This window comes from Pseudonaja textilis, chromosome Z (genome assembly GCF_049901715.1).
Source record: "Pseudonaja textilis isolate UNSWEBS1 chromosome Z, rPseTex1.2, whole genome shotgun sequence".
NCBI lineage: Eukaryota > Metazoa > Chordata > Lepidosauria > Squamata > Elapidae > Pseudonaja > Pseudonaja textilis.
This window is the reverse complement of record NC_142008.1, coordinates 129282836-129298499: the sequence shown is the minus strand read 5'-3', so window position 1 is coordinate 129298499 and position 15664 is coordinate 129282836. Positions and strand designations below refer to the sequence as shown.

The 15664-nt window shown below is 42.7% G+C and overlaps 1 protein-coding gene across 1 annotated transcript; it reads left to right on the top strand.

Moving 5' to 3' along the window:
- Positions 1-2539: 2539 nt before the first annotated feature.
- Positions 2540-8770, top strand: TNFRSF12A (TNF receptor superfamily member 12A). Its single transcript, XM_026712041.2, has 5 exons — positions 2540-2716; positions 4698-4799; positions 5943-6077; positions 6585-6639; positions 7716-8770. The coding sequence occupies exons 1-4, from the start codon at positions 2644-2646 to the stop codon at positions 6635-6637; spliced, it is 363 nt and encodes a 120-aa protein (XP_026567826.1). The 5' UTR covers positions 2540-2643; the 3' UTR covers positions 6638-6639; positions 7716-8770.
- Positions 8771-15664: the final 6894 nt, after the last annotated feature.

Sequence of the window (15664 nt, the reverse complement as noted above, 5' to 3'; positions counted from 1 at the left end):
TCCTGACTTTGCTATAATTATGCACAAGATGGCAAAAGCGCAGGAGGAATGCCAAATAAGTCATAAGTGGCAAAGGGTGTTTCTGGGAGGCTGATCTGTGCCCACAACATTCAATGTCTAAAACAGAAATTACTTTGAAATCCCTATCATGTCTCCTGCTAAAGCAACTTTGCCTCCAGATAAGTAAATCTCCCATATCCTTTATTTAAAATTTATAACATTTCAACCTGGCCTGTCCATAGGGAAGCTAGAAAACCCGTTTCTCCTCTTTCCCTTTAAAAACTCTTTCCCAGTCTGTTGCATGACTCTGCCCCGCTGCTTTCTTGCAGTCTAGACAGTTCCAAAAGTATCCAATTATTATGTCTCCAAGCTTCCTTGGTTTTAATTTCCAAAATGTCCTCTTTCTGCCCCCACTCCGGTGGATCTACTCCAAAACCTCAGCACTTGGACTGACCCAAAATCAAGCATCTCTCAGTACAATCTGTATGTTGAAAAAGCACTTTCTTTTAATATCTATCCAATCTCTATATGTCAGATTCTACATTCTCCTCCCCTTTCCAAAGCATTTAAAAATAAAACCTCTCTTGAGTTCCATCCATGTTGACCACAAGGACAAGTCCCTATGATTTTCTTGGAGCAATATTGTATAGCTAGTCCTTGACTTATGACCACAACTGAGCCCAAAGTTTCTGTTGCTAAGTGAAACTTTTGTCAAGTGAGTTTTGCCCCATTTTACGACCTTTCTTGCTCCAGTTGTCAAGTGAATCACTGCAGTTGTTAAATTAGTGCTGTAAATTGAATCTGGCTTCCCCCATTGATTTCGGTTCTCAGAATGCTGCAAATGGTGATGCATCATCCAGGGACACTGCGACCATCATAAATATGAGCCAGTTGCCAAGTGCCCAGAGGTGACCATGGGGATGCTGCAAAGTTTTCCTAAGTATGAAAAACTAGATCACTTTTTTCAGTGCCCTTATACCTTTGAGCGGTCACTAAAAGAAAGGTTGTAAGTTGAGGACTATCTTCACAGAAGCAATTCACAACTATCTTCTTCTGCTGTGATTTCAGCAACTTCCCAATCTTCTTGGGCTTTCCTGTTGGTATCCCATCCAGTAGAAAAAGAGACGAGACAAGACTGGCAATTGCCATCTCCTACAACATGCATACAAACATCCACATTTTCGTGATGGGCTGGATTACAGTACCCATCCTTCTGCAAGCACTGGCTGTGGCTGATGGGAACAATATGTTCCGGAAGACACAAGAGTATGGCAGAATACAACAATGCATTTACCAGACCAAAGATCACAAAAGAGGCATTACCCCCACTAAAATGGTTTCAGAAATTATGACAAGTTTTCGAAGTTCACAGGAATTTAATATATTTCTTGCATGATACATATTTAAACCATGCACGTAGTTGGCCTGAGAGATTCCCCCGCTTCTCCTCTCACACCACCAGAGCCCAAGGTCACAGACTGAAACCAAATGCAGGGACCTTCTGCACACCACCCAGGATGGCAGCCAATAGCCAGAGTGTTAAAAGGGAACTGGACAGGATTAGGGACAAGCTGTCCATGGCTTCTACCATTACTGGTGGGACAGCCAGGTTGGTCCAGTAGTGCTTAAATTGCTGGTCTAGAAACCAAGAAACAATGAGTTCTCGGCATGAAAGGCGCCTCAGTGAGTTTGGACCTTCCCCCAATCCACCTCGCAGGGTTGTTGTGGGAAAAATGGAAAGAGCGAGCATCTTGTACCCCTGCCCTGAGTTATACAAAATAAAGGTGGGAAATGAAACAATAAACATATAAATAAATAAATCAGGATAGTACCATGTCCATTACAAGGCATAGCAAACCCTGAATGACTGCCTGGGTAAAAACTTCAGAGCAAATTCGTCAGTATCTATGAGATACAATTTTCTATTATTATATTAATGATATTATGTTATATTACTTCATATTATATTATAATTATATTATTTCATATTATATATATTGTTTCATATTATTGTTTTTGTTGTTGACATAAAGTCCTCCAGATTGCGTGGACTGGATTTGGTACAGCACTTTTAACGATGAGAATCTTGGATAGTTAAAGTGACCCATATTAAATTGCTGGTCCAAATCCTGCAACTTTTTGTAAATTACAATTATTATTATTATTATGGCTGGTGGCTTCAAAACACCTCGCTGGAAACACGAAAAGAAAAGCCCTAACGGTGGAAAGCGGCCCGTTCCAGAAGGGCCACAGGATTTCCAGCCCAGCGGGACTTCCGAGAAACCGGGTCAGGCCAAAGCTCGAGTCCCCCCGCTCCCTGTCGCCGCCTCCCCCGCCTTCCCTTTCCCCAGCCGGGCCGTTTCCTTCCCTGCACTGACTCCGTCCTGCTCACCCTTCTCCCCCGCCCGCCGCCCCCCGCACCTCCCCCGCAGATCAAAGGACTGAACGCGGAGCTCTGGCCGCGCGCCCGCCAATCCCCGAGTGCGGGGGCGTCTCTCGCCGGGAGCCGGGCCGGGCCGGGCCGGGGAGAGTTTCCAGCACTGAGTCAGAGAGCGAAGCTGACGGTCAGTCGCTCGCGATCCGACATCCTCGGCAGCGGCGAAGCAGCAGCAGCAGCAGCAGCAGCAGCAAGACCTACCTGCGATGCTTACCTGGGGAGTCATCCTAGGGCTCTTGCCCGTGTTGCTGGGTTCCGCCCGGGGAGACCTCATCGCAGGTAAATGGGGATCAGGGAGCATTTAGGACGGGGAGTTGTAGGGGGGGGAGTCCCTTTATCTCTCAGCAAACTTTTCAACAACTGAGGAGTCGGTGGGGAGCAAATAGGGGTGGCTTTTCAGGGTTGGGACGGGAAGGTGCCGGGAAGCTCTCTCTACCTGTTGAATTGCCGCCTTTGACCGCTCGCGGTCCCCCGTCCCGTCCCCGGTGCTGTTTGAAGCGACATTGGGAAAGGGGCTCGGGAGGGATGAGGAAGAGCCGGCAGATGGAGATAAAACAGAGGAGGGGGAGGCTGACGGAAGAATGAATGAGGCTAGGAACGAACGAACGAACGAACGAACGAATGAATGAATGAACGAATGTAGTTTGTCTGGATCCCTTTTTATGATTGACCGCTTATCAGGAGCCCCGGCCGTGGCTGCCCTCCGTGTAGAAAACGTGGAATGAAAACCTCGCAGCGATTTTTAAACGGACAAATGTGCCGGCTTCCCAGTAATCCAACTTTCTAGTAGCCACCTGTGTCGGTAGATGCTGGGGAGCGTCCTGCATAAGCATGGTGCGTTCACACATGACGCTAAGGGGAAAGATTTAGATCTGCGAACCCTCCAAGGAGGAGGGAGAGATTCAATACAAAGTCGGCGCGGTCATCTTCTCAAGATTAACAATGACTCCCTGCAGTTTTTCGGCAAGTACAAACTTTTATCGCGGCTCCGTTACTTCTCAGCACTGAACCCGTTGAATCTTTTAGCTGAGAAGGAGCAGCTAACCCAACGATGCCGGCTAGGTGATTTACGCAAACTACAGTATAGTGAAAAGAACTGTTTTTATATTAAAGTAAATGTCACTTTAAAATGTTGCAAGTCTCCCCTCTCCCCGATAACCCACCTCATAGGGTTGTCGTGAGAAGATAGGAGTAGGAAAGAGTATTACATATGTTCACCGCCTTGACTTATTTATAAAGTAATAAAAGCGGGATAAAAGAAAAAAAATCTGAATAAATGAATAGAATCACATAGTTCACTCCGACTAAGCAGTCTGCACATGCTTAGCGGCGCTTTCTTAACAGCTTGCAAATTGCGGTTCAGTTAAACCCCGCCCCTCCCCGAGAAATCAATCACACCGAACTTGTCAGGAGTGGGATGTTTATGAATGCAAGGCCCCGCCCCGCCCGGCCCTGCTCTTTCCTATTGGCGGACTTTTCCGGGTGAAAGTCTCAGGGGCGTCTCACTCCTCCGGCAAGTGAAGAAAAGCGGGGCCGGCTGAGCGGTCTGACGTCGGCGTCATGCGACCCGCACTGAGTCATTCGCCCGCTCGGCTTCTGGGCTCAGCGCCATCTGGTTGCCTGCTCGCTCGAGGCATGTTTTATCAATGAAGTCATTTAAAAGTGAGGGACGTGATGGCGGGTGGGGGGAGAGAAGCTCCTTCTTCCCAAGTCCCCTCCCATTTTGTGATGTGATGATACTCTCCCTGAGTTGACCCCCCATGTTCTCCTGTTCCTAACACTGGTTCACGTTTCGGGGTGAAACACAAACCCACTCACTCCAGTGACGTTACCCCTCTGGAAATAGCCTTGGTGTCATGGGGGGCCGCTAGGATCACATGGATTAAATGCAGTGCCCCCCATTTATGCATCTTATTTTGTTTCCCTATTTTCACCCAACTGATAATGCTTCTCATGACCCAAGTCTTTTCTTTCTTTCTTCCTTCCACCCTCTCTCTCTCTCCCTCCTTCCTTGGTTCATGAATTTTTAGGAGAGCACCTATGACTGCAAACATGCTGGATCTCAATTGCCATAACCCTAGGAAGCCAGGGACTTGGAATTGGAATCCAACATACCTGCAAGGGGGCAGAATCAGAAATACCAGAACTGTGGTTAACTTCATTGTGCTTTAGGGAGGCAGAAACTTCCTGATGCTGTTTGTGTGAAAAAGAGGATGGGTGAACTCTCAACTTCCTTTCTGATTTTTTTTTCCGTCCTCAGAAACTAACTGTCCCGGCGGCCAGTCCTGGAGTCCCGACTTGGAAAAGTGCATGGATTGCTCAGTGTGTCAACGTCAAAACAAGAACGATTTTTGCTCTACCTGTGAGTGGCTCCTAACTTTGCCTAGCAGCGTGGCGGAGCGTGTATGTCTTTGGCATTGCCAGGATAGCCTCTGGAGCCCTCCGGGAGAAAGGATGAATGGTTGGATGTTCAGCTACAACATATGATTCTTCGGGGTTGAATGTTCAGATAGTGAAACGGTTGAGAGCAGGCCCAGCCTGGGACATTTTGCCTCTGAGCCCAAAGTCAAGATGCTGCTTCGTATCATTGCATATTCAGAAGCCAATATCAATTAAATCAATTTGGAGATAGGATCCCATCTCTCAGGAGCTAACCATGATTCCTTTCCCTGTCATATCTGTCCCTGGAGAAGGCAGTCCTCTTTCTTTTCCAAATTTGGGCATGCAGGGACCAAAGTTTATTCAGGGATGGTCAAAAAAGCGAAACATTCAGCCTCAACCTCAGTTGATTAAAATTTTTCTCCATTTGTACCTAGGTTGCACAATCACAGCTCCACAGCACTCATGAAAGGGGGCGGAGCTTCAGGCACATGATTGTGGCCGCCATCTTGCCTTTTATGGACATTCAACCCACTGCTGTTAGCTGTAGATCTGCTAACTGTAGCCTTTGTTTTTAATTCTTCCCCTTTCTCTTGGGAGCAAGTGGCCACTTGATAGTGAGGTGGATGGCATATACATTTAATAAATAAATAAATAAGCAAGCAAGCAAGCCTTGGCATCTTCCTCCAAGCCTGAGACCACCACCATTGCCTTACGGTGGTCCAGATTTACCCTGGTGGCTGCTCTGTGTCATCTCAAAGCTCATTTTTGGGGCCTGGAGTTAATTAGAGTTCAGAAAGAAACAGGGGCTGTTTTTGGCCATCCTTTTTATGAGCAGGGATGTGCCGTTGTGCTGCTGGCAATGAAAAGGATATTTTTTTCCCCCACCTCTATTCCAACATTTAAAACTGGAAAGAGTAAAGTCTTTGTATACAGTTTTGTTCCAGTGCTTGTGGCAACTCTCTGCCTTGAGGGGCTAGGTAGGCAGGAAGGGAAATGATTTTTAAACAGTAGGTATCTGTTTCAGATGAAGAAATTGGCTGCGTCAGCCAAAGATCCTTTGGGATCAACTAAAGGCCATTTTTTCAGGGGAGTTTAAGGTGTTCTTCTCTCCTTGCTTTTGCAGGTGGAGACCCCCAGCCCATCAACTCCTTCAATTTGTGGGTGCTAATTGGGGCCTCGTTGGGTGCTGTTCTTCTGGCTAGTATCATCGCGGGCACAATCATTTATGCCCGCTGCCGAAGGCGAGAAAAATTCACCAGTAAGTTCTTCCTTTTTGTGGTGTTTCATCCTAGTTGAAATTGTTGCCAAGAGCAGTCCTCAACTAACAACCGTTCGTTTAGCGACCATTTGAAGTTACAATGGCAAAACTTGAAAAAAGTGACTTGATCGGTTTTCACACTTATGACCATCGCGCGATCAAAATCAAATGACCCTGGCTTGTATTTACCAACATACCAGAGTTATTTTATTGCCATTTGCAACCTTTCAAGCTGCCTCCCAACATGCAAAGATTATGGGAGGGGGGGAGATGGATTCATTTGACAATCATGTGATTCAATTAACAACTGGAGCAATTTGCTCAACAACTGTATCCTAAAAGGTCATAAAATGGGATATGATGTAATTACCAGTCACCATGCTTAACAAAGGAAATTCTGGCCCCAATTGTTGTAATTCAAGGATTACGGTGCAGTGAGCATCGGTGTAGCAAGGTCTCCACTTCACACTGATAAAACTTTTAACTATCTTTTTACTCTCTTTCCAGCCCCAATTGAAGAAACTGGAGGCCATTCAGCTCAAGAATCACTGATACACTGAAGGTGAGATCAGGATACTCCTAATCTCAGTTTCTTTCCTTTCCTTTCCTTCCTTTCTACCTGTGGGTGAAACTCTTCTATCGTTGTTACTAGAAATATCTATTGGTTTTATTGCTTTTGATGTTGTAAGCTGCCCAGAGTCTGGGGCGCAAATTAAACAAGTAAATGAATAAAGAAATAAAATGACACTTTAAGAAGGGGGAAAGAGAAACAAAGTTTCTAGTTCTCAAAAACAAACACAAAATGTTTAGCTTTCCCTTTTTTTTCAGAAACCTCTTGAATAACCTTGACCAGAAAACCTTTTTCTAGATAGTGAAACATTTACAGAATATTTGTGTGAAATGCAATGAAGTCACATCGTGATAATAGAAGTCTTTTTTTTTCTTTTGGCGTAGTTCCGTGTTCATTCCTAAGCACTTTCATGTTTGAATAATCTCAGAATAATCTCCTAGTACACATATTACAGGGACTGCCACCTGATTAAGTCTAATTTCTGAGCAATGCTGCCTAGGATTGTTTTGTTGATCTGATACTTCTTTTCCGAAAACTTCCAATTTCATATTTGGAATGAGCAGTATGTATTTCATTTCATATATATTACTATACTGATGACATCCTGCTCTTCATTGGATTTGCTCAAGTAAAGGAAATCATAAAGGTGGGATAAGAAATCCAATAAATTAATAATAAATAGATAAATGTCACTATGGCTGTTTTTTAAACTTAATGACAGCCCTGGGAGGTAGGCCAATCTGGTCTAAGAAAAGTCCCAACCTCTAGTTTCAGTCTGTTTCCAGTTTGTTTCCTTTCCCAAAACAATATCTCTGATATATTTTGGCATATCCTAGCTGTGATTCCCAACCAGTTGCCCTCTTCGGCTACTTTAAGATGAGTGGACTTAAATTCCTAAAATTCCCCCACCAGCCATGTGTGGACTTCAACTCCAGGAATTCTGGGAGTTGAAGTCTACACATCTTAAATTGGCTAAGCTGCCCTAGAGTGATGGGAATTTGGTGGGGACAATAAGAAAGAATCATACTGAGTGCAAATTTATCTTCCTTGTGTTATTTTTCCCACAGACCTGTTTTTTTTCACCACTTCAGAGTCAGGAAACGGCAAAGAAAACATCACTTTTGATTACCTCGACTTTCCTTGAAGCTGCGGGAGAGACATTTTTTCACCTACCCTGGCATTGCGGGGCCTTACACTTTGCACACTCAGCAACAGGCTGTGAAACCTACTGTCTCCTGTTCCCATTTCAGGAAGCAGGCCCCTCTGGGGAAAGGGCAACCATTTTCCTTGCCAAGTGCTTTATGCTGTGTGAGGTGGAAAAAAAACTCACTTCCGGCATATACATACCCCAGGCCTAATGCCCCATATTGGGGTGATTTGTTTTTTCTACAGGGGTTACAGTTTGGGGAACTTTGCAATTCCTAGATCTGCATTGTGGGCCTCTTCCTTTGTCGTTTCCCTCTGGGAAATGTTTTAGGGAAAACAACGAATGTGATTTTTAGATTATCTGTATATAGAGATATATTGGGTGCTAAAACTCTCCATGAGAGTGGAATATGAACTAGCCTCAACAGAGCTTCCTGCACCATTACTCCAATCAGTGGCTGGCCACTACATCAAAAAGAAAAGTTAGATGTAGTTCCAGATGTTCTGGACTACAACTCCCATAATGCCATGAAAAAATTCACAAATTGCCTTAGGTTTATGGGCATTTTACTCCATAAGGAGAGCATCGGTTTGGTTCCTCAGACTCTCCCTGGTATTTGTTTTTCCCTCTTCCTCTTCTCTTTGGTGCTCCCTGTTGAGACTCTATTTATGTCTTCTGCTCTCATCAGAGATTTTTAATTTTATGGTGTGATTGGTTTTTTTAAACTGCGTTCAGGAAAAAAAAGAGAAAAAAACTTTCGTTTCCTGACACAGCATTTGTGAACTGAGGTAAAATAAAAATACTTAAGTTTGGTATGAAAATGTTGCAAATTGTCCCCAGGAAGTAAATGTGAATATTGATGGGTTTGATATTGACCGCCCCACTCTAAATCATAGTTTGTTTAATGTATTAAATAAACCACAATTGGACAGATTTGCATGATACAAAAAGCTGAATAAATAATTTTAAGGTTTAGTGTGAGATTCTTTTTTTTAACCTTTTAAAGCATTCCACATAAATGAGATGAGTCTCCTTTTAGAAATCTTCTAAGGTCATTCAGCATGATGAGATTTCTAGAGAGAGGGAGGCATTATCTCTTGTGTTTTCTTTCCTACACAAGCTAAATGGTAAAGCATGTGTTATGTATGTATGTGCCATGCCAACAATCCAAGTAAAATCTCCACATAGCAGACGGCAGGAAACAACTTAAATTCTGATCAGAACAGATAAATACTGTGCTAATGAATAAATCAGTGTCTCAAATCAATTTGGGGGGCTTTCAGATGTCTGGACTTCAGCTCCCAAAATTCTTAGCAATGCTGCCTAGGGAATTCTGGGGGTTGAAGCTTATCGATCTACTTTCTACATTGTATATCCCTTGGAGAGCTCTTCAAGAGATAAGGGATCTTGCCTCTCCCAATTTGAGTCAGATTAAGACCCCTTACTGTTCGCTTAGACCAGTGTTTTACAACCTTGGCAACTTTAAAATGTGTAGACTTCAACTCCCAGAGGGGAGTCAACTCGCCAGCAGGGAATTCTAGGTATTGAAGTCCACACATCTTAAAAGTTGTCAATTCTGAAGAACACTGGCCGGCCAATGCAAATGGAGTGTAAAGCAGTCATGCTCTTCCCTGATTCATTGCTCTTTGGGGGTGTGATTGGTTTTTCATATAATTAGATAATTCAGTCAAAAAAATAATCAAGTATTATAAATAAAGGAGTTGTATTTTATTGTGAGAAGAATTCTGAAACACCAGCCTGCCTGGCCATCTTTTTTCTAAATCCAGAAGTACAGACAAAAACACATCTCTGCATGCTCAGGAACTATTTTTTCACAGGTCCTATTTTTTCACAGGTACAACTGATTTTTCACCACCTGGCCATCCCAACACAGACTGCCCCGTAGCTCTGTTGGAGACTTACTTGTCATTTAAATAGGAGGCACCAGTTAAAATCTGCACCTTCCTTCAAAGTGTTAGAGGAAAAGAGAGCTTCCAAGCTTTCTTTTGTGAGAAGGCAAACTGAGGAGTGCCTAGCTGGCAGGCAGGCATGGAAAAAAGTCTTCCTGTTTCCTTTGTAGCTAAAGTATAGCCTAAAGGCATCCTGATGTGCTTCCTCTCTACAGCTAAGTAGATGAGTCTAGCCAAGTTTTGGGAAGAAAGAGAAAAGTGCTTTGAAACACTAGCACTCTTCACAAATGAAGCTGAAATACAGATTTTTTTCAAGCAACAGTGAGGTTCCAGCAGCTATTGATTGTCAAACCTTGAGGAGTTTTAATTTCAATATGCTAGCAAAATGGGAGTTACTTCTGGCTCTTTTACAAAATTATTGGCTTACCAAATAGACTATACTCTTAATTTTCATCATATCTTGCCTCTGTTCAGTTATTCCTTTCCTTAATCCGTGCGGTGAGTTGGACTAGATGATCTACAAAGTCCCTTCCAACTCTGATTATCTGTTATCTGTACCTGGAGGCTAATGGAGGAGTTAGAAAGCTCACCATTTGGGACTTGAAGAAAACGAAACAAATCTTGTCTCTGAGCTCCCATATTTGTAAGCCCCAAATCATGGCTTCTTTAAGTTCGGGTAGCCTTATAAAACATCTCCAATCAGTTCTGTGTAAATTGGAGATTCAGCAGGTAGGTGGCCATAGACACTGCCATCTCTGAGGAGAATGCCTTTTAGGATTTTCTTCCCTCCGAAGGATTGCGGGCATCCACAAAATTAAGTTTATTTTGATGTTTTGACATTTGAGGAATAACCAGCTGACCTGGGTTTCTCTTTGGCTAATTGTTGTGGTTTGGGGTTCTTCTATTGTCGTTTGTTTTTTGGGTTGATGTGATGTTTTTGTGTGCAGTTAAGTCATCTTTATGCCCACAGAGGAAAACACTACTTTTAAAAATATGTGTTGAATAAACAGACTGCAGCACAATCATAGAGGAAAGTCAAGCTGAAGTGGTCACAGCACTCACGTTCCATTTTTGCTGGTACAATATAACTTAACAATAGAGTAACAGAATAATAGAGTTGGAAGGGACCTTGGTGGTCTTCTAGTCCAATCCCTTGCTCAAGCATGAGATCGTATACCACTTCAGGCAAATGGCTGTCCAATGTCTTCTGAAAAAACTCCCATGATAGAGCACCTACAACTTCTGAAGGCAAGTCGTCCCACTGAATAATTGTTCTAACTGTCAGGAAATTCCTCCTTCGTTCTCGGTTGCTTCTCTCCTTGATTAGTTTCCACCCATCGCTTTTTGTCCTGCCCTCAGGGGCTTTGGAGAGTAGCTTGACTCCCTCTTCTTTGTGGCAGCCCCTGAGATATTGGAACACTGCTCGATCATGTCACCCCTAGTCCTTCTTTTCACTAGTCTTTCTTTTCAATGTCATCCTTTTTGTTTTTGAAAACCTGCACCCCAGGTTTTTGAAAACCTGTTTCTTTTGAGGGGCGCAGAAAAGGCTTGGGGTGTGTTATTTTTTTCACCATGGCGCTTGCTAGTACAAATAGATTTCTATACAGCCTTTCATCTTCTTGATGCTAATTCTGTCATTCGATTTAGTTTTACTATCTCCCCATCCTTCAGGTCTACCTTTTACCTAATCTCAATTATTTAGTAGACCAGTAGATGGAGAATACTACAGGAGTTTTAAGAACTGAAGGTTTAAACAAACCTTTGTGTATTGTTATTATACAAACAACAATGTCGTTTCTTTAGCTGGTGTTGTCTTCATACAGAATAGAGTAGAATAATAGTTGGAAGGGAGCTTGGAGGTCTTCTAGTCCAACCCCCTGCCTAAGTAGGAAACCCTACACCAGTTCAGACAAATGGTTATCCAACTTTTTAAAAACTTCCAGTGTTGGAGCATTGGGAAGAACAAATTCTCAAGAATCTGGGATGTTGCAATGCATCAACGTAATACATGTGTGCATCCAAGCAGTGTGGCCTTTTGCAATTGACAGATGGAATTTTTGTCAATGCACAGATTTTTCTAATGACCTTCCGAGAATTTTTGGTATGGCACCAAGCAGATAACCACTGGAATCACCACAGATGGTTTGTTATTATAGTTGGTCACACAGCCAGATGTTTAGACCAAATTTGGCATTTTTTTTTATCCACCCAATGAGTCCTTCTCAGGGATTTGGAATAAGAAGGTATTGTTTAATGTTATTATTATTACGTATTATTGTGTGCATAATAATTGAAGCCTTAACCAAGGACCTAAAAGTTGTTAAGGCAGCATCTAAGAGTATAGTTCCAAACAGGGTAGTTTTTAGTAAAATTAAGATGTTTAGATCTGATTACTGAGGAAATCTTTTAGGTATCCCCTAAAGGGATTCTATGCACAGTTGCTGCAAAAATGGATTTCTTTTCCCATAAGCATTCAACTTCAATCTGCCAGGTATTCCATACCCTTTTTCCCCACCTTTTTTCTTAAGAAACTAGTCTTAAAAGATGATTGTTATTATTATTTCCACTTTTGCTTTCTTTTCACTAATTTCTTTTCCCACTTCTTGTTCCTGCTAATTTCCTTTCTTATTTCCCTATACTAATTTTTCCCCCTCTGTGCCGGCTTTTCTTTCTTTACAGCCTCTGGTTCCTTTTGTTCAGTTCTTCGCTGCTGCTGCCGCCTCCCCCAGAATTTCCTTCTCTGACTCATTCTCCCTTTTCTTCTCCTTGCCCTTATGGCCTCCTGGCTCTGCATTCCTGTCCCCTTAGTTCATACCAGCCTGTCCCGGACACCACCCAGTGACTCATCTGAAGGTGGCGGGGGCAGGGAGGAGGAGAGAAATAAGGCAAAATCGGAGGTGTTTCTCCCTCCTTGTGGTTGTGCTCTTCAGAACCTCACAGTACCTGAGTCCATCAGACCAAGCCAAACTCAACTTTCCACAACTTCTTCCCACCCCAATGGAATGACGGCCTGAAACAGCTCCATACCGGATTCAAACTAACCCGGGCTTCCCAAACTTAATTACCCAAAATGGGGGTAATAGTGATTTTGATTTGGATAACAGTACAAGAATCCAGTCACCAGAGGAATATTTCAATTGATTTAAAGCAGGAGTTGGTAACTAATGGCCCCTTTACCACCCGTGGACTTCAACTCCCAGAATTCCTGAGCCAGTTGGCATTCTGGGAATCAAAGTCCAAAGTTGCTCGCCCCTACTTAAAGGGATTTAACTTACATTGGGTAAGAGGACTTTCTGATAAGCAGCACAGGTAATGAAGGAAAATATTTTTATGCACTAATCTAAACTGAATCCAACTAAGAGGTGAGAAAATCTTGGGATATTCAGTCAGAGCTGTAACAATTGAATACTTACAGTACAAGTAGTCCTTGCTAAATGACCAATCGCTCAGTGACAGCCATTGACTTTGACAAAGTTACAATAGACACCCCGCCAAAAAGGTGCTTTCAACCCAGTTTCAGAGCTCCAATGCTTGCTCGCTCTCCTCTCTCCCTCCCCCCACCTCTCTCTCTCTCTCTCTCTCTCTCTCTCTCACACACACACACACACACACACACACACACACACACACACACACACACATACAATCATGTGACTGCATTTTCGGTACCTGGCAACCAGCAACCCCACACACACACAAAATCATGTGACTGCATTTTGGGTACCTAGCAACCAGCACACTTTTACAGCAACTTGCAGTGTTCCACAGTCACATAACCACAATTTATGGCTTTTTAATTTGGGAGTCAGTTTCCAGTTTCCAACCTTTTTCTGACAGTTCCTGGCAAAAATACCCACATAAATAAATGAATACAACCACTGCATTCACCTTAAAACTATCGCCTTTGCTTTAAAACTGCAGCATTTGCTTTATGACTGCTGCAAAAAATCAGGTCAGTCACATGGTGCCTCTATTCATGGATTTATGAGGGAAATTCTGGACTCCATTACAGTCATAAACCAAGTACTAACTGTAGAGGCTTGACAATATTTCTTGGGGGTTTGGGGCATGCACAGAGTGCTTTCCATCAGACCAGCATACTGTATCTCTGAACAGAAGGGAAGAAGTTTCTCCATCCCTTACTTGGCATTACAAATATGCAAACTTCCGGATTAGATCAGTTTCTTTGTCCTGGGGTTGCATGAAAAACAGAGTTTAATTCTTTGCTTTTTCCAGTGAGGAAAAAAAGTGTCATGTGTTGTTACTGGAGCTGGTCCAGGACTTTTCTGCAGTATGGCACATAGATCGGAATAGGTACCTTGTAGGGTAAACGTTTCCTTTGCTATATGTTGGCTGTGTTCACACAACTCTGATTTTCTAGGTTTGCAACAATAAACCAAATATTAAGAGAGCCCATGCCATAAAGCACAGTTTCTCTGGAATAGCAATGTGTCCCGAAGAGACCTGGCTGGTCCCCTACCAAATAACTGTTAGGAATTTCTTAAAAACAAAACTTTTTCCAAAATCGTTTCCTAACGCCTCTTGTTCTTATTATTTTCTCCTCTTCTGCCTCTTTTATTTTTATCAATTTGAGAAGGTGCGTTTGCTTAATTCTGTTGTTGTTTTTCTTTGTGGAGATATGAGATTGTCACGGGAGGAAAAACCGGGAACGAGCTGGACTCACAGCATTCTAAGACAGGAAAACAAACACATTTAAAATGGGGGAGAGCATGGGGGTGTTGCATGAATGCATTGACTGGGAATTTAGCTGACTTGGCTGGGCCTGTTATGTGAAGATAATTGTTGCCTGGTAGACACGAAGAATTCCACAGAAGTGTAAAAATGTCAAGGTGGATGCCGCAACCATGCCAATGAAGCTCTGCTTCGTGACTGTGACTGCCATGTTAACTTTTTTAAAAAATTGCAGCCCTTCAAACACCACTGACAGGACAGGTGATAATTACCGTTGCAGAGGTTTTTATAAATCAGATTAATTTGAGGGGCACTTCGGTTTAGAGAAGTGTTTCTCAACCTTGGCAACTTTAAGATGTGTGCACTTCAACTCCCAGAATTCCCCAGCCATCTATCCTATGCTGCCAATATCAAGAAATACTGGTTTGGATCAGCAATATATGCACCTTTCTGGATTAGACAAGTTTCTTCCACCAAGCAAATAGAAAAATATTACTTGTATCTCAATTGTCTAAGGCCTCAACGATACCTGGTGTTCTCTTGTTTCCGGTGAATAACCGACAGGCCGAGGCTTGCCAGGATTTCTAGCAAAAAAAAAAAAAAATAGAAAAGGATCTGGATTTCCCAGCGAGGGCAAGATTGTGCTTTATAGCTGAGGCTCCTCTGATGTGGGTGATAATGCCAATCATCACATGAGTGTAAAAAAAAAATTGATTTATAAGGGCTGAATGAATTTAATTATTGAAGCTTCCACCCACAAACCAGAGACATGAAGTTCTGCTTGATGAGAGGAACCGTTTAGTACTTAGTCTAATTTCCAGAATTTCTTGGCAGGAGCTACTTTAAAATCTCCAGTGAAACGGATCTTCTCATTTCCTGCCTGGAAGCTATTTTGTGGTCAAGTCAAGTCAAGGGGCGGAGTCATTAAGCTCTGCCCTTAATCTGGAGAGGTATAGCAAAATTCAGATTAGTAATGAAAGCCTCAGTAGCTTGCATCAACCATTTCTGTGGAAATTAATTACTCTGAGTGACTTCCAAAAATTATGCAAATGGAGGCACAGTCTTCTCTCCACCAAAATGCCAGGGATACAACTGGTTTAAGGCAGTTTAGACCTGTTCATAATTTTTCTTTTATTGAAATGTCATAGATCTATTTTAATTTTATTTTGGTTTTAATTTAATAAGAAACATTACAACACAAACACATCCATCTGCAAAGATATGTATTTATTGGTATTATCTGGGGTACAAACTTTCAGAGGATCAC

What these genes read in the sequence shown, in the direction of transcription:
- TNFRSF12A (XM_026712041.2), top strand. Translation starts at nt 2,644, where the DNA reads ATGCTTACCTGGGGAGTCATCCTAGGGCTCTTGCCCGTGTTGCTGGGT. An exon ending in CCGGGGAGACCTCATCGCAG is followed by an intron (nt 2,717 to 4,697) that starts GTAAATGGGGAT and finishes TTCCGTCCTCAG; the next exon opens with AAACTAACTGTCCCGGCGGC. An exon ending in AAGGCGAGAAAAATTCACCA is followed by an intron (nt 6,078 to 6,584) that starts GTAAGTTCTTCC and finishes CTCTCTTTCCAG; the next exon opens with CCCCAATTGAAGAAACTGGA.